Consider the following 18,765-nt stretch of genomic DNA (forward strand, 5'->3'; position numbering starts at 1 on the left):
GTGTTGTCATCGGCGGCGCGACGGCGGAGGCGGCGGCCGAGGCCCGGGCGGGGGGTTTGGTTTCGGTTTGGCGACGGCTGCAAGTGGGGTCGGCGACGGTCGACATGGGAGTCCCCAAGTTTTACCGGTGGATCTCGGAGCGGTATCCCTGCCTCAGCGAGGTGGTGAAGGAGCATCAGGTGTGTGTGGGAGGCGGCAGCTTCCTCTCAGTCAGATTCCCCCTTCCCTCTCCCCGGCCTTCCTCTCCCTCCTACGGGGCTTGGGGCGGTAGCGGGGACGCTCGGGGCCTCCTCCTGGGGGCGCGGTGCCCGTCGCCCCTCCCGCCGCGCCCCCGATGCCCTGAGGCGGCGTCGCAGCTGGAGCCCCTTTTGTTTCCGTTTCTGGTGGAGCCCCTCGGACTTTGGCCCCGGCCCAGGCTGTGGCTCTGGCCCCCGACGGCTTCCTGTTGGGGACGCGGTGGGGCGTGGAGCGCGGCCGAAGGGAGCTCCGGAAAGCTCTTCTGGTCAAATTCACTGTCGTCTCGCTTGGGCCAGAAAGTCGCGGTGTGGCGATTCCCGGCCGGCCGCGAAAACAGGCGTCCGAGTTTGGGGCTAGTGTTTGTGCCGAGCCCCGCTTCCGGGAGTTTTGTCCGAGGAGTCGAAGGAGCCTGTCACTCAGTAAACAGAAAGGCGCGTCTGTTTACTACAGGCCACTAGTCGGGGTTAAATAGCCGCTGGCGGGCAATCTGTGGGCACCGAGACAAAAGAGAAATGATGTCTGCCCTCGAGGGGCTTACATTCGAACGGGGAAGCCCGCCGTACATCCGTAAAGGCAGGAGGCCAGGTCGTTTGGGGAGGGGAAGGAGGGAGCCGCTGGAATCTGACTGGATTACGGCAAACTTCTCTGTGGTGACCCTTGAGCTGAGTGGTGGCTTTTAAACTCATAGTTCCTCGTCCTATAACAACTATAGCTCTGGGCAAAAGCTAGGTAAAACGGCATTCCCCACAGTCACGCTGGCAAATTTGAACCCAGGGCCTCCCGATTCTTATCACAGTGGTGCCACTTCGCTGCCTTTTCAGCCGAAAATTTTGAAGAAAACTAACGATTTCAGAAAGAGGAAGGCTGAGAAAACTACCAGTGTAGAAACTGGGAGATTAGAAATGGGGTGTCAAGGGTGAAGAAGAGCTAGTAGGTTGTGTGGATAAGATTATAATGGAGAAGGCAAGAAAGAGCAAGAGGACACGTTGTGGAAGAGCTTTAGAGGCCAGACAGAAGAGTTTATATTTGATCCTAGAGAGGTATTAGAGAGCGACTGGAGCTCCTTGGGCCAAGGGAATGACGTGATCACACTTCTTTTTTAAGAATAGCACTTTGGCAGTCCTTAAGTCAACGTGTAAATTAAACTATGTGCCAAACACTGTGTTGGGTAATAGAGAGAGAAAAGCAAAAATAGGTCCTCTCAAGGAGGGGAAAAGTGGAAATAGTCTCAGAGGATAGGCACTAGCACTAAAAAGGATTGGGACCGACTTCTTGCATAATATGGTAAGATTTTAGTTAGAGCTTGGAGGAAGTCATGACGGAGAGCATTCCAAACAAGGAGGAAAGCCAGTGAAAATAGGCATTGAGGAAATGGAATATGCCTCTTTCTAGGAACAGCAAGGACCATAGAATATGTCAGGGGGAGAGGGAGTGTGAGAAGAGGAATGGAAAAAACTAGATAAGGTAGGGCTTTCAAAGCTTTATGTAGGATAAATTGGAGAGAAAAGAAAGGCAGGAAGGTCAATTGAAACTTGATTACAGTTGTCTGGGAAAGGTGATGAGGACCTAACCGGAGTGATAACCATAGGAGAGAAGGGGGCCAGTGTTAGAATTAAGGTGATTTATTTTACTGACAAATTTGCAAGTTGGTGTTTTTATAAATTATTCTGAAAAAATAAAGTTTTTATTGGGTTTTCTTAAAGCACTTCCAGGATTTTATCAAATTAGAGAGTTTAAAAACTATTGTTGCTAATAACAATATGCATGTTAGAACAGTTCTTAGGATCATCAGATGGTATTTTTTTTTTTACCCATACCTTCTATTTTTGAATCAATACTGTGTAGTTGTCACACAGCTAGGAAGTGTGAAAGCCAGATTTGAACCCAGACTTCTTGTCTCTAGGCCTGGCTTTCAATCCATTGAGCCACCTGACTGCCCCTGTTCATACCTTTTGATCCAGCAGTCCCATTATGGGTTTATGCCTTCAAGGAAGTCATTGACAGAAAGATCCTTTGCCTACTGTAGGAGCAGCACCAATAGCACAAAAAAAGCTAGAAACCAATTTTGCTATCTATTGATTGGTGAATAACTAAACAAATTGTACAAAAAAATAGAATATAATAGTATGTTGTAAGAATATGAAGAATTCAGAGACATAGGAAGTCCCATAAACAGAAGCAAAGCAAAGAAAGTAGCATCAAAAGATATATACACTGCAATGACATAAACAAAGACTACAATAAAGTATTGTAAAATTCCAATCAAAACAACAATCAGTGTTAATTCCAGTTACTAAAATTAAACCACTCTTCCTTTTCTGTAAAGAAATAGTGAACTAGGGGCAGCTGGGTAGCTCAGTGAGTGGATTGAGAGCTAGGCCAGAGATGGGAGGTCCTGGGTTCAAATGTGGCCTCAGACACTTCCCAGCTTTGTGACCCTGGGCAAGTCACTTAACCCCCATTGCCTACCCCTTACCACTCTTCTGCTTTGGAACCAATACATAGTATTGATTCCAAGACTGAAGGTAAGGGTTAAAAAAAAAAATAGTGAACTACAAGTGCAGAGAGTTACTTGTTCTATCAGTTACAAGTGTAACTTGTAGATGGTATAACAGATAGAATAGATGGAGAATCACCGAAATTAAGGAGACTTCACAGACCATACAATCTTACTCATACACAGAAAGGAATGCCTAACACAATTGGATATGTTTGTTTGGGGAGGGGTGAAGACAGAATTTAAATCTTTCTTTCCTGACTTCCCAACAAATGATCTTTCTTTATACTCCCATCAGGTTTCCTCATTTAGTTGCTGAATTTCTGATGGGATCTAAGTTTTCTAATTGGTAAAATGAAGAGGATAAACTTAACTGGTTTCCAAAGTTGTTTTTCCTTCTAAATCTTATGATGTCTTTAAAGCAGACCCATATCATTGTTTCTAGGAATATATTATATATAGGCTTCAACATATTGAGTAACCTAGATAGAAATTATTACATTAAAGGAGTATTTTGATATATCTTTGAAATTTCAAAAAGTTATCATTTCCCCTTGCTTCATGTAAGAGTCACCGAGGGTAAAGTTAATGAAATCCACATTCTTTAACCCTTGGTTGACATAAATTATACATATTAGGAAAGTAGTTATATTTAAGCCTAGTTTAAAGGTTGAATTAGTCATGAACTGATGAGTTTGTCAATTGATCATTTAAATCTGGCCTCATACAGAGGCCAAAAGTGAATTGGTAAAAAAGTGGTTGATAGATAGTTGCCTACTCATAGTAAGTTACAACTTTGTTATAAAATAGTATCTAATAGTAAGGCAAGAGTACTAACATCCCTACCCCACTCCACTCTACCTTTTGATAATTAAAAAAAACAACAACATACATTTGAATTAGTAGAGTAAAAGGCATCCTTAAAGGCTGTCTTCAGAGTAGGTATTTTACATGGATATTTTAAGATCATGTGATTAACATCAGGGAAATACCTAAAAGAGACACACCATACCAAAGATGTTTACCTTTGATATGGAGGATATGCCCTGTAGAAGTCCAAAAAGGATTTCCTATCCATTTTCCAATTTCATCTCTTTTAAAATGACAGTAATAATAATAATATGTAAAAATATACACATAAAGAGAGCTGGTCAGCTAGGTGGCACTTTGTATAGAATGCCACACCTGAAGTCAGGTAGACTCCTGAGTTCAAATCTAGACTCAGACACTTATTAGATGTGTGACCCTCAACCAGTCACTTAACCATGTTCCCCTGCAATAATAATAGCTAATGTTTACCCAGTGCTTATTATGTGCCAGCTATACTCTGATTTAATCCTGATTGTAATCCTGGGAGGCAAGTGTTTATTTCCATTTTATGGATGAAGAAACTGAAGCATAGAGATTAAGTGATTTACCTAGGATAGTACAACTAGTAAATGCTGCTTACAATGGATACTAAAAAGATAATTCCTGCCCAGGTTAGGGTCTTCTTGGAAAAGGATCTCAGATACCCTGGGGAAGACAACCTAAAACAAATAGAGTACTTGGCATATACTTAGCTCCACCTAACTGAAATTGTCATTTACCTTAGGGTCCATTATTCAGTCTGTGAAACTGCTAGCCTGAGATTCCCTTCAGGACAGATTCTCATGAAAACAGGGTACCAGTACAAATTTTGGGGTCTCCCACTTACAAACTAATCTGTAAAACTTGGAGTTCATCAGATCTTACTAGGATACACGTGTGAGTTTCTAGATTTCATGTCTACAGTGGCTATGATTCATTGAATACTTTTTTAATACCTTTTTCTAAAAATCAAGAGATGATCCAGAGAGCCATAGAAAGTTGCATGGTTGGGGGGTAGGGACTGCAGCCTTTGGTCAATGGGATTTATGCAGAAGAAGTGGCCTAAAAAGGCATCCAGAATCCATAAGGCTAATTAAGGAGCATGGCCAGTAATGTTGCAGCCCAGAAGTTAGCCTTCCTCCATATCTAAGAAATAATCAAGGAAAAGTCTCTAGGGCCACAGAGATCTGCTTCAGATTTACAGAAGGATATGCAAGAAAATCTTACAAGATAAGAAGGTCTAGACAAGAGAAGAAAAATGCCACTAGTGAAGAGTTGAGATCATTGACTAAATGAAGTATTGATAAAACAATGAACCAAAACTCCCAGAGTCACAGATCTCTAGGCAGAATTTTAAGATCTAGTCCAACCCACTCAGATTAAGATGAAGAAAAATCCAAGTTGGGGAATTAACTTGCTGAAAGTCAACACAATTCAACAAGCATTTATTAAGCACTTTACTGATTTTCCTGACATTGTTCTAAGCCACTGGGAATAAAAGATAAAAATGAAACAATCCCTTCCTCAAGCTTATATTCTATTGGAAGACATAATATATATCCAGATAAATGAAATATAGAATATGCTGAAAGTGATTTGGTGAATAGAGAGATCACTAGACAGCTCAAAGAATCAAAACCTACAAGATGGATCTGCTTCTTGAAGGGAAACGGATTCTAAAAGGCAAAGATAGGAAGGAAAAGTATTTCGAGAGGGCAAAGACTTTAGCCTATGATGTACAGGCAGTAAGTCAAGAGATGGCAGGTGACATAGGGAAACCAGGCAGACAGTTTGGAACATAACATATGAAGGGGAGGTATAAGAAATTAGTCTCAAAAGTTAAGTTGGAGCCAAATTGTGAAGAGCTTGAAAGCCCAGAGAGGAGAGGTGTTTTTTTGTTGTTGTTGTTGTTTTGTTTTTTTAATCTTCTACTCAATAAAGAGGTGCTGAAACTTTCTGAGGAGGGAAAATGAGATAGGCCTGTGAGTGTTGTTTTTGTTGGGTTTTCTGCCCAAGCTTGATTGGGGGGGGGGGGGAGCATAGGTAATTATCAGTGAAGAATCTCCTACCATTGCAAAACTAAAACTAAAACTGCCCCTCATTTTATAGTCTTAAAAGAAAGTTGACTGGGACATAGATTAAATGATCTGTCCTGGCTGATGAAGCCTGTGGTGTCAGAGTCCAGACTTGAAATCTCTTCTAGACCCCCAGACCAGTGCTCAGTCAACTACATAATCCTGCCTTTAGTGATCAAACCTTTTCTTAATGAATATTAATTTGGTGGCTTGGTTGGGGAGATAGATTAGCAAATGGAAAAAAAGAAGGGCCTAAATTTGCATAAGGATTATGTGAGGGGGAAAAAAGGAAATAGATACTAAAGAGGTAATGATGTTAGACTCAAGGGCTTGGAAAATGATTGAATTTGAGGAAGAGGGTGTTGACTGGGAAAAAGCACAGAACTATTAAATAGTCAAAATCACTCTTTAATCAAGGGCAAAAATGGGGTTCCACCTTAGTAGGCCTCGACAACAGAAGCTGTGTGCCACATACAACTGCACAGATTCAAGGATTGAACTCTGGCTGCTCTGGTCACTGACCCCTGGGAGTGCCACAATGCTAGATGGACTCCAAGGAACAAAATAATTTGGGGAAACTATATATCATTTGGGGAATCCAGGGACTGGCAGACACAATCAAGCTTGGGAAAGGAATCATGGCTAGAGGCTAGGGTGTAAGAGAAGGGGCTACTTACAATGGATACTAAAGGATGGTTCCTGCCCAGGTGTGATTCTTGGGAAAGGGTTTGATACAATAGGGGAGACTACCTAAGACAAAGAGGGTTCTTAGCACATAGCATGTGCTTAGTCTCACCCAACTAGGATCGTCATTCCCCTGAGGGTCTCCCACTCAGTCTGAAACTGCCAGCCTGAGATTCCTCTCAGATTAGGTGCCCCTGGGAAAAGGGAGCCAACCTATAAGCTAGTCCTAAAACTTGGGATTCATCAGATCCCACTAGACCACAAGTTTGGGGTTCCTAGATTCCATGTTGACAAGGGGAATAACTGAGGTTGCAAATATGAGAGACTGAAAAACTTGTTTTGCCTTTGACAGAATTAGTAAATTAGAGAAAAATATCGAATTCGGTATTTGTTAAGCACTCACAATTTTCAAGGTACTAGGCTAGGTATAAAATGGGATGGGGGGAATTAGACAGTTCCTGTCCTAGAAGCCTTTCTACCTAGCCAGGAGAATGTGTCATGTATACCCAATGTTTAACTAAATAGAATGCAACAAGGAAAGACATTTCAGTTCAGCTTGTTGTGGACTTGGAATCTGGAAACCCCAAACTTGTAGCCTAATAAGAGCTGATGAACCCCAAGTTTTAGGACTAGCTTGTAAGTGGGAGACCCCAAAGCTTGTACTTGTTCCCTGTTCCTATGAGGATCTACCCTAAAGGGAATCTCAGGCTAGCAGTTTCAGACTGAATAATAGACCCTAAGGTAAATGACAATCCCAGTTAGGAGGGGCTAGGCAAATGCCTACAATTTTATTTCCAGTCTATAGAAATGACCCTTCTCCCTTGTGCTCCCAACTCCCCAGACTCACAAACATACAAATAGACACTTTGCTCAACTCTGGTAAACGCTTCCTTTTCAATCATAAGAAAGGGCCCAAGCCCTTGGCAGAAATCTGGTTGAGTTATACATAGGTCAAATTTGGTCTTTCAAAAGTAAAAATCCAGAGCTTGTAAGTCCACAGCAGAAAAGGTTGAGTCCCAAAGGCAGGAGGCAGCTCCCCACATCCATCCAAGGTATAACCCTTCCCAGGAATGTCTCTGTGCAAAAGGGAATCCCAACAGGTTTTGAGTCTCAAAAGAGCCATGGAGTTGATTGGTTTATCAGAGAAGACCTCTTTCAGAGAGACCCCTCCCCCTGTGCCTCTTTTCAGAACTTGTGAACAAATCACTTGCCCCCATTTCTTGCAGAAGTAGAAGGAATCAATCCTCAAAGCTCTCCTGGGGTCATAGAAAGCCACAGAACCCTCTGAAAGAAGCCTAGCTGCTTCTTTCCTTACTTCTAAGGCATAATCATTTACACTGTATCTGACAGGGTTGCCAAAATAGACTTCATCTTGCTTAAAGCACATCCCAGGGATAAAGACTTAGTCTTAAGTAGTCTTCCCCATTGTATCAGAGGCACTTTCCCAAGAAGACCCTCACCTGGGCTGGGACCACCCTTTTAGTATCCATTGTAAGGAGCCCCTTCCCTTACACCCTAGCCTCTAGCTATGAGTCCTGTCCCAAGCTTGATTGTATCCTGTCAGTATAGTTTGGACACTCCCATTTCCTTGTAGCTATGGTAATGTCAATCATCTTTCCCTGCCCCTGGTTCCCCCAAATGGTATATAAGTGCTTCAAATTCATTTGTTCCTTGGAATTGTCAAAACCAGGGTTGTTGGCTCTTCCAGTGATCAGTGACCAGATTAACCAGGATCTTGGGACATGGGTATGTAGCAGGCATCTCTGTGTGGAGACCTTGAGGAAAGCACTGAACCGCTTTCCTTAATTAAAGTGTGATTTTTCTGACTATTTAATAGTTCTATGTTTTTTCTCAATTAACAATACATTTACCAAGTGCCTGCTGTATACTGACTCTTGTTCAAAGCTTAAGCAGGAGATAGTTTAAATAAGATAGAGTCCCTAATTTCATAGAGTTTATGGACACCTATGTTTACTTTTTTAAATGTTTCATTTAAAACTTAACATTAAATATCAAAATAAGTAATTATATTTAAAGTACCTAAAGTATTGTCAAGATTTTCTAATTTTCTCAAATTACCATCAGGATTCTTTGTCTTCATTCATTTTTCCCCTTATCTGGTCCTGATTCTGCTTTCTTGGTGAATTGTACTTCATTTTGCTAGAATTAGCATTCTTACTTCATTTAATGTCTGATGTCATTGTCTTCCTTGCAAATTAAGCCATGACTGATTTTCATTAAATAGTATTTTTTCTTTTGTTTTTTTAGATTCCTGAATTTGACAACTTGTACCTAGATATGAATGGAATCATACATCAGTGTTCACATCCTAATGATGATGATGTTCATTTCAGAATTTCTGATGATAAAATTTTTACTGATATTTTTCACTACTTGGAAGTTTTGTTTCGCATTATTAAGCCCAGAAAAGTTTTCTTTATGGCAGTTGATGGTGTGGCTCCACGGGCAAAAATGAACCAACAACGCGGGAGACGTTTTAGGTAAAGTGAACATTTTAAGCTTTTATTTAAAGATGTTATCTTGGATTGATAATGTTTTGTTTATTTTTACATGATTTTTAGATTGCTATTATCAGTATTTTTAAAACTATTGCTTTTGAATTAAAAAGACAAAAGGAAGCAGATTACTGCTTACTCCAGTAGTAGAGATGAAAGGAACTTATTGGCCTCTTAGTCCAATATATACAGGAGTCTCCTTTATACCTGGCAGTTGTTCATCCAAACTCTTTTGAAAACCATCTGTCAAAACAACTGATTCTACTTTCATGCAGCTCTAATTATTAGTATGTTTTTCCTGACATCAAACTTAAATTTGTCTCTTTAAAATTTGTACCCATTGTGCCTGGTTTTGCTTGCTGATAATCAATAAACCAAATCTACTTCCTTTTCGACATGACAGTCCTTTAAATACTCAAAAACAATTGTTATGTCTTCCTGTCTCTTCTCAAGAATATCTCCCTTGTTTTTCCAACAGATCCTTATGTGAAATGATTCACAGCCTGTATTCAAATCATAAGATAATTAAACAGCACAAGGCCTAGTGCATATCCTTGTGACAAGTTAATTGTGAATTGTTAACAATTCTTCTTTTTTGGTAAGATAGAGCACTTAAATGTGAAGTTGGATTTCCATTCTCACTTTTGATACTTTAATGAATGACTGTAAATATCTCTCTGAGCCTCAGTTCATATCATAAGATCATATATCAAGATCTGGAGAAGAAGAGAATTAGACAATATGCTTCTGGGATCCTTTCCAGATCTTGATATATGATCTTATAGTCCATTTTCCCCCACAAGAATAGTAGGAAATACTTGACTTCAGTATAAGTTAAATGACGGCTACATGACAGACCTAATATACCAATTTAGTAACTATAAAAAATGAAATAATGTTAGTATGGATATGAACTGTTCTTAAGGAAACCAGGTTAAAATAATTATTTTCTTGTACAGATATTAACTATCCATTCACTTAATAGTTGTGCTACAATTTTCTCAAGAATCAGAGGCAGTCCTACCAGCCAGTAATTTATTTGCAGGCTCAATTTTCTTCCTTATATATATATATATATATATATATATATATATATATATATATATATATATATATATATATCGAGACTACATTTTGCTCTCTTATCTTGCAGTACCTCTCCTCAGTCTACCCATAAGCAATTAATTAATATTTCTCCAGGTGTTTATATATCTCTTAACATGTGTGAAAAGCATTTTGTAGTTGTGTTCATATAGTTCCTGAATGTATCATGACAGGGAAATTCTCAAGTATTTTATGCTGTCTGTAGTTATTTTAAATTTCTTCTTCTAACTTTTCCTGCTCGGTTTTATTGGTAATGTATAGAAGTGTTAATAATTTATGTGGGTTTATTATATACTTAGGAACATTTCTAAAGTAGTTCATTGTTTCAACTAATTTTTAATTGGAGTTTCAAAGGTTTTCTAAGAATGTCTTCTTATATCAACAAGCAAACCAACAAAAATCACGATTATCTCAATAGACACAGAAAAAGCCTTTGACAAAATACAACTCTCATTCCTATTGAAAACGCAAGAAAGTATAGAAATAGAAGGATCTTTCCTAAAAATAATAAATAGTATTCCATCTGCCAACATCATCTGCAATGGGGATAAACTAGATGCATTCCCCATAAGATCAGGAGTGAAACAAGGATGCCCATTATCACCGCTGTTATTTAACATTGTACTAGAAACTCTAGCAGTAGCAATTAGAGAAGAAAAAGAAATTGAAGGTATTAAAATAAGCAGTGAGGAGACCAAGCTATCACTCTTTGCAGATGATATGATGGTCTACTTAAAGAATCCTAGAGTGTCAACTACAAAGCTAGTGGAAATAATCAACAACTTTAGCAAAGTTGCAGGATACAAATACAAAATAAACCTACATAAGTCATCAGCATTTCTATATATCTCCAACACATCTCAGCAGCAAGAATTTGAAAGAGAAATTCCATTTAAAATCACCCGAGACAATATAAAATACTTAGGACTCTATCTGCTGAGACAAACACAGGAACTATATGAACACAACTACAAAACACTTTCCACACAATTAAAACTAGATCTAAACAATTGGAAAAACATTAACTGCTCATGGGTAGGATGAGCTAACATAATAAAAATGACCATCCTACCCAAATTTATTTACTTATTTAGTGCCATACCCATCGAACTACTAAAAAACTTTTTTATTGAATTAGAAAAAACTATATCAAAGTTCATTTGGGAGAACAAAAGATCAAGGATATCCAGGGAAATAATGGAAAAAATGGAAAGGAAGGTGGCCTTGCAGTACCAGATCTCAAACTATACTATAAAGCAGTGGTCATTAAAACAATTTGGTACTGGCTAAGAGACAGAAAGGAGGATCAGTGGAATAGACTTGGGGTAAGTGACCTCAGCAAGACAGTCTATGATAAGCCCAAAGATCCCAGCTTTGGGGACCAAAACGCACTAAATGATAAAAACTGCTGGGAAAATTGGAAGACAGTATGAGAGAGATTTTGATCGACACCTCACACCCTACACCAAGATAAATTCAGAATGGGTGAATGACTTAAACATAAAGAAGGAAACTATAAGTAAATTAGGTAAACACAGAATAGTATACATGTCACCTTTGCGAAGGGAAAGATTTTAAAACCAAGCAAGACTTAGAAAGAGTTACAAAATGTAAAATAAATAATTTTGACTACATCAAATTAAAAAGTTTTTGTACAAACAAAACCAATGTAACTAAAATCAGAAGGGAAGCAACAAATTGGGAAACAATCTTCATAACAAAAACCTGTGACAAAGGTCTAATTACTCAAATTTACAAAGAGCTAAATCAATTATACAAAAAATCAAGCCTTCCCCTTTTCCCTCTCCCACCCTCCCAGAGTTGACAAGCAATCCCACTGGGTTATATACATATCTGTCTTAGAACCATTAAGGCAGAAGGTAAGGGCTTAAAAAATAAATAAAACAAAATAAACACATTTGGGGATTCTGGTTTCTAATACATTTTGCTACTCCCTCTGTTTTATGAGTCACATTTTTATCAGTTATGATTGCTTACTTTGAATTTCCCTCTATCCTAATCTCTCTTGTCTTTCTCTTTTTTTACCCTCTCTTCTCAAAGTTTTGTTTTGTTTCTGCCCACTGCCTCCCTTTATCTTTCCTCCCTCTTATCACCTTCTCCCCTTTCTACTAATCCTTTCCCCTCCTACTTCTGTGTTTAAGATGACTTTCTATACCAAACTCTGTGGGTGGGTGTTTTTCCTTCCTTGAAGCATTTCAGATGAGAGTAAAGTTCAAAAATTCCCTGTCCCCACACCCCACTTTTCCCTTTCCATTGTGAAAACTTTTCCTTGTGCACCCCTTTTTTGTGAAATAATTCCCCCCCCCCTTTTCCTAGTAAATCCTTCTTTCTCAACCTTCAATTTTTCTTCTGAGGTCATCCCGATATAATAATTTAACCTCATTAAGTTTCTTATGATTTCTCATTCATGTTTACTTTTTTCTGCTTCTCTTGAGTTTTATGTTTGAATGTCAGATTTTCTATTCAGCTCTTTCTTTTCATCAGGAATTCTTAGAAGTATTCTAATATCATTAAATGCTTATTTCTTTTCCTCTCAAGATTATACTCAGTTTTTCTCAGTAGGTTGTAATCCTAGTTCCTTTGCCTTCCAGAATGTCATATTCCAAGCTCTTCTCACCTTTATTCTATGATACTGAATGTGACTCCATAGTATTTGAATTGTTTCTGGCTGTTTATAGTATTTTCTCATTGACCTGTCTCTGGAATTTGACTAATTATTCCTGGAAGTTTTCATTTTGGGATTTATTTTAGGAATTAATTGGTAGATTCTTTCAATTTCTAGTTTGCCCACTGGTTCTAAGGGCAGTTTTCCTTTATGATTTCTTGAACTATAATGTCAAGATTCTCTTTTTATTTTAATCATGTCCTTCAGGTAACCTCATGATTCTTAAATTATCTTTTTTCCAGGTCAGTTGTTTTTCCTATAAGATATTTCCCATTTTCTTCATTTTTTTTTCATTCTTTTGACTTGTACTTTATTGTTTCCTGATGTCTCATTACCTTCCTCTTGACCAATTATAACGTTTAGGCATTATTTTCTTCAGCGAGGGTTTGTACCTCTTTTATATCATTTGGTCAATTCTGATTTTTAAGGATTTATTTTCTTATTATTTGCACCTCTTCTACCAAATTGTTAATTCGCTTTGCATAATTTTCTTGCATTACCTTCATTTCTTTCCTAAATATTTCTTCTATTATGACTTTTTAAATCTTTTTTTTACTCTTTTAAAAATATCTTTCTTTAGCTTTTTCTAGGAACCCTTATTGACCTTGTGTCCAATTTTCTCTTTTCTTTGAAGCTTTGCTCAAGTTGTTTTCAAGTGATTCTCTTCTAAGTTTGTATTTTGAGATTCTCTTTTGCCATAGTAGCTTTTTAGTGACTGATTCTTTTTCTGTTATTTGCTCATTTTTGTGACTTGGGACTTTACATGAGAATTAGATTCTACTTACCTTTGGTGGGAAGACAGGGAAGTAAGGTGTGTCCTGAGCTTCAACCATTTATGTCCTGCTTTTTTCACAACTAGGTCTGGGGGCCTTTAAGTTTTTGATGATTCCAAGGTGGTTTGATCCAGGGAGAGATATGGTCTCTGCCCTCCTGGTCTGCATTCTGATCCTTACCCAGGTAGGGCACTTGCTCACTAGCAACCAAAACTCTTTTCCATCCTGGAACTATGACCTACTGTGTAATGGGCAGAGAACTTGCCAAATGATGTTCAGGCCTATGCTGAGTACTAGTGCTAACATTTCTTTCTGAATCACCTTACTGTCTCTGGACACTGAGCACTCCACTCTTGCTGGCACCATCCATGCTTTTACTACCCTACCATTGCTGCCTCCAAATTCCATAGCCTGGTGTCACTTTCACACTGTGCTCCTGACCAGTCCCTAGTCTAGTGTCTGCAGATCTCTTGCTGTCTTCATCTGTCTTGGGTTGGAAAAACGATTCACTGACTTTTTGATGGTCATGCCTTTTCAAATTTTATCTGATGTGCTTTTTTAAGTTGTTTCAAGGGGAATACTGGGAGCATTCAACAAAATGCTCCATCCTACAAAGTAAAGGTCAAGCAGCTTTGCTCTGTCTACCCTGCAGGACAGTCCAGGCCTTTATTTGAGCCCTCTTCTACCCCCCATTGTAAGTTAAACAGCTGCCTTTGAGTATCCTTGGCTTCCCCCTTCCCCAATCCCACTGCCCTCTGATCTTTAGTACCCCTGCTACTTTTCACCATGATATGCCATGGTTTTGTATCTTGTTATCCTTGCTTCTATCTTCTGTACCAATCTTTTAGAAATGTATTGGGTTTTCTCGGTTCCCTCAGTATCTTAGGACAAATCTTATAATCTGTTCTCTCAGAACCTAGACCAGACATCAGACTGACTAGCTCTCCTCTAGTAGAAAGTGTTCACTTCCTCTCACATTTCTCATCATTTTCACTCCATTAATAAGTTTTCCCCTCTTAGTGAGAATCATAACCAGATTTAGATTTCCCCTTATTTGTTCCTACATATTTCAAAGGATGAAATTATTTGTAAAGTAATTGAAGAATTTACCAGTTGCCTCAAGTAATTGAGAGCTCCCATCATTATTATATCATGCATCTGTAAGAGAGACTTATAACTTTTTCTTGAACTCCTCATCTATTTTCTCTTTCTTATCAGATGAACTACAATGTACATACATGACAACATCACTTCTACTGGGTGATTTAGAATATAATTGAACACTTGCAAAAATTTATTACTTAGTAGTCATATTACATAGGAACATCTAGTATATACAAAATTGTGGCTTTTGTGAACATTTTTATTTTAACACATTGCCCTTTAAATTTCTTAATTTTCTTCTAAGTAATTCCTTTGCAAATTGGTCTTAACATCATTAGTAGTAATAATAATAATTAACATTTATATAGCACTCTAAGGTTTGCAAAATGCTTCACCTATGTAAATTTATCCTCACAACAATCCTGTGAGGATGGTACAGTTATTTTACCTGTTTTACAGTTGAGAAAATTAAGACTGGGAGAGATTAAGTGGCTTGTCTTGCTCAGCTAATAAGTGTCTAATGTCAGATTTGAACCCCAGTGTCTCTGACTCCAGTTCAATCAGTTTTGCCACCTAGTTACCTACATCTTCATATAAGACCTAGTTATTGAATAATAAATTTCTGAATGTGTTCAGTTCTTTTTGAATCACCCAATATTTCACTCTCCAATAATCTTCACCTAATACTTTATGCCATGTTTCTCCACTGTAATCCCTTTATTTCCCCTCAGTATGGATATATTACAGACAGTGCTAGTCTAGCACTACACTCCCCCTAATTCCCTTCACTGGTCTTCTTCCTTTTGAATAAAAAGTGTGCCAAACCCATATTTTAAACCCCTAAGTATCAGTGATACCTATGAGTTCCAAGTTGTCATTTTGCATTAGAATCTCTCATGCTTGTTATCTAAATTTCTGAGTATTTTAATTGACCTGAAGAGGCTTAAAAATTTCCATCTTCTTATGGGAAATAATTTTAATTAGAAAGTAACTATTCTAATGTCATTCAAAAAGCATTTTAACATTCCCAGCTAAAAGAAATAAGCTATGTTAATTTAGTTCATGCCTGTTGTTTATTTAATTATGTTGGTTTTACATGAATTACAGGCTCTCAAAATGTATATTATATGATGGTATCATTATAGAAGATATTAGCAGCATGAAGTAGTTGTTTTCTCTGACAGCCCTTGGAATGTTATCTTTAATGAAGGGCAACCATACATTTTTTGGTTAGATTTTAATTAATCTTGATTTGATGCATGATATCTTAAAATGGAATCTGTTTATAGATTTTAAATAGTAATGTAATTTAAATCTTTGGGGAATGTTGCCATAAGTAGTATGTTCACCACTATTTGCCAATTTCGTTTCTCAGTTGAAACTCGCTGTAAGAAAGCTACCATGTAAGACTTAAATAACATGGCATATTCAGTGTAAGTGCATCTTGAAATTGAATTGATTGAAAATTATTCCAAAACATATATTTTATTTAGTCAGCATTTAAACAGATGGTCCTCATAGCTTATAAGAAATTAGGATTAGGAATTAGAGCAAAGATATGTTTACTTTTTATTTAGTCATTGATCGCAAGGAGAGGAGTACCTGAATTAAAGCAGTAGAACTTTGACTAAGTTCACTATTAAGTTTTTGCTACTTAATGCATTTGCTATATCAATATATCAAAGTGATACAAAGCATCTAACAAAAAACATTAGAAAATATTATTTATAACAGGTATAAGCTAGATGACTTCTTAATAAGATTAGAAGTGAAACAAGGATGCCTATTATCACTAATACTATTTAATATAGTATTAGAAATACTAGCAATAGCAATAAGAGAAGGAAAAGAAATTGAAGACATCAGAATGGGCAAAGAGCAAGGAAAACTATCTCATTTTACAGATGGAATTAATATATGTAGGAAATCCTAGAGATTCAACTAAAAAGTTAGTCGAAACTCAGTAATTTTAATAAAGTAGCAGGATCTTAAATAATCTCACATAAATCATCAGAACATATTACAAACAAAGTCCTGCAAGGAGACAGAAATACTCCATTTTAAATAATCACAAAATAAAATACCTACACAAACACAATTATAAAACACTTTTTACAGAAATAAAGTCAGATCTATTAATTGGAGAAATGGTACTTGTTCATGTTTGGGCAGAGCCTATATAATAATCCTATCTAAACTAATCTACTTATTCAATGCTATCCCAACCTAAAAAATTATCATTTGAGCTAGAAAAAAAATAATAGCAAAATTAATTTGGAAGGAAAAAAATCAAGAATATCAAAAGAGGGGCAGCTGGGTAGCTCAGTGGATTGAGAATCAAGCCTAGAGACAGGAGGTCCTAGGTTCAAATTTGGCCTCAGACACTTCCCAGCTGTGTGATCCTGGGCAAGTCACTTAACCCCACATTGCCTAGCCCTTACCACTCTTCTGCCTTGGAGCCAATAAAAGGTAAAGGTTTAAAAATATATATATCAAAAGAATTAATTTTTTGAAATAATAAGGAAGGAGGTCTAGTAAGTACTACATTTTCAACTGTATCATAAAGCAGTGATTACCCAAACTATCTGGCACTTGGCTAAGAAATAAAAAGATAGATGATTGGAAGAGAACTGACATACAACAAACAGAAGTAAAAGATTATAATAATTTTGTATTTGACAAAATTATAGATCTAGGGTATTGCTGAGGCAACTGGAAAATAGCGTGACAAAAACTTAAGTGTAAATCAATATCTTACAATATTCACTAAGATAAGATCAAAATGGATACATGATCTAGACATAAAAGGAGATGCAAATTAAAAGAACAGGAAATATATTACCTGTCAGATTTATGGATAGGAGAGGAATTTATAAATTAGCAAGAGAAAGAGAGCATCATGAAATGTAAAATGGATAATTTCAAGTACATTAAAAAAGTTTTGTACAAATGAAACAAATGTCAAAAAAGCAGAAAATTTTCATAGATAAACTTGGATTAGATGTCTCATCTCTAAATTATATAGAAAATGTAGTCAGATTTATAAGAATACAAGCCATTCCTCACTTGATAAATGGACAAAAGATACAAACAATTTTCTGATGAAGAAATCAAACCATATGTAGGTATGTTTAAAAAATACTCTAAATCACTACTGATTGGAGAAATGAAAACCAAAACAATTCTAAGGTACCATCTCACACCATCATATTAACTAAAATAAAAAAAAGGGCAAAATGAAAAATGTTAGAGGGAGGGTAGGAAAACAGGGACACTAATATACTGTTGTAAAACTGTAAACTAATCCAACCATTTTGGAAAGCAATTTGAAATTCTGCCCATAGAGTTATAAAATTCTGTATACCTAGCAATACCATTTCTGAGTCTGTTTCCTAAGGAAATTAAGGGAAAAGGAAAATAATTTTTTACATTCCAAAGTATTTGTAGTAGCTTTCCTTTTGGTGGCACAGAACTGGAAATCAAGATATCCATTAACTGAGAAATGGCCAAACAAATTATGATATATGATTTTGATGAAATTCTGCAATAAATAAGGAGCAGACTAATTTAATAAAAAATTTGGAAAGAACTGCATGAAATCATGAAGAGTGAAACAAGTAGAACCAAGATAATGTAATATGCAGCTATAGGTTTAATATTTTAAAAACTTATAAAGGTTCACCTCCAGAGAATGAACTATAAAAATGGAAACATGAAAGACATAATCTATATACATATCTGTTTGCCAGATGAATCCTATGATATGGGAAGGCAAAAGAAGAGCTGACATACCTGGAAATAAAATATATTAATAAATTTTAAGGAAAAATTTTATTACATTAAGAATTCAGGGTTTTGTTGGTATGGAAACTTCTTCCCACAACCACATCACAACCTTTCTATAATTCATAGCATAGTCTAGCATGATCTGAGGCTCAGAAAAATTAAATGACTAGCCCATGATTATAGAACTAATGTACCACAATTGCTCTATCTTCTATACCATACTCTGCCATATGGTACTTGCTCTCTATGCTCTAGAGATGTTCCCAAAATGATATGGTTAGATGATTTTTAAAAAGATCTAATTATATTTCCCCATACTGGTGGTTTAGTTTTCATTTGAAGCCTAGTGAGACTAGCTAAGTAAATGTCCTTTATCACATAGAGGTCTAGGTACTAAGGAATAAACAAGTTGTACAAACAAGTCCTAGAGAGTTCTTTCTAAAAGGTCTTCTGG

The 18,765-nt window shown here is 37.0% G+C and overlaps 1 protein-coding gene across 6 annotated transcripts in view; it reads left to right on the forward strand.

Moving 5' to 3' along the window:
* XRN1 (5'-3' exoribonuclease 1) overlaps nt 1–18,765 on the forward strand; it is a 94,570-nt gene continuing 75,805 nt past the window's right edge. For 4 of the 6 annotated variants that reach the window (XM_007502100.3, XM_007502101.3, XM_007502102.3 and 1 more), the window contains exons 1-2: nt 2–179; nt 8,611–8,843. In XM_007502100.3, the coding sequence (XP_007502162.2) occupies nt 105–179; nt 8,611–8,843 (308 nt within the window). In that variant the 5' untranslated portion in view covers nt 2–104. Of the gene's footprint in view, nt 180–8,610; nt 8,844–18,765 lie in introns of all 6 variants that reach the window. The other 2 variants (XM_056808651.1, XM_056808653.1) reach the window with 1 other exon arrangement.

This window comes from Monodelphis domestica, chromosome 8 (genome assembly GCF_027887165.1).
Source record: "Monodelphis domestica isolate mMonDom1 chromosome 8, mMonDom1.pri, whole genome shotgun sequence".
Classification (NCBI taxonomy): domain Eukaryota; kingdom Metazoa; phylum Chordata; class Mammalia; order Didelphimorphia; family Didelphidae; genus Monodelphis; species Monodelphis domestica.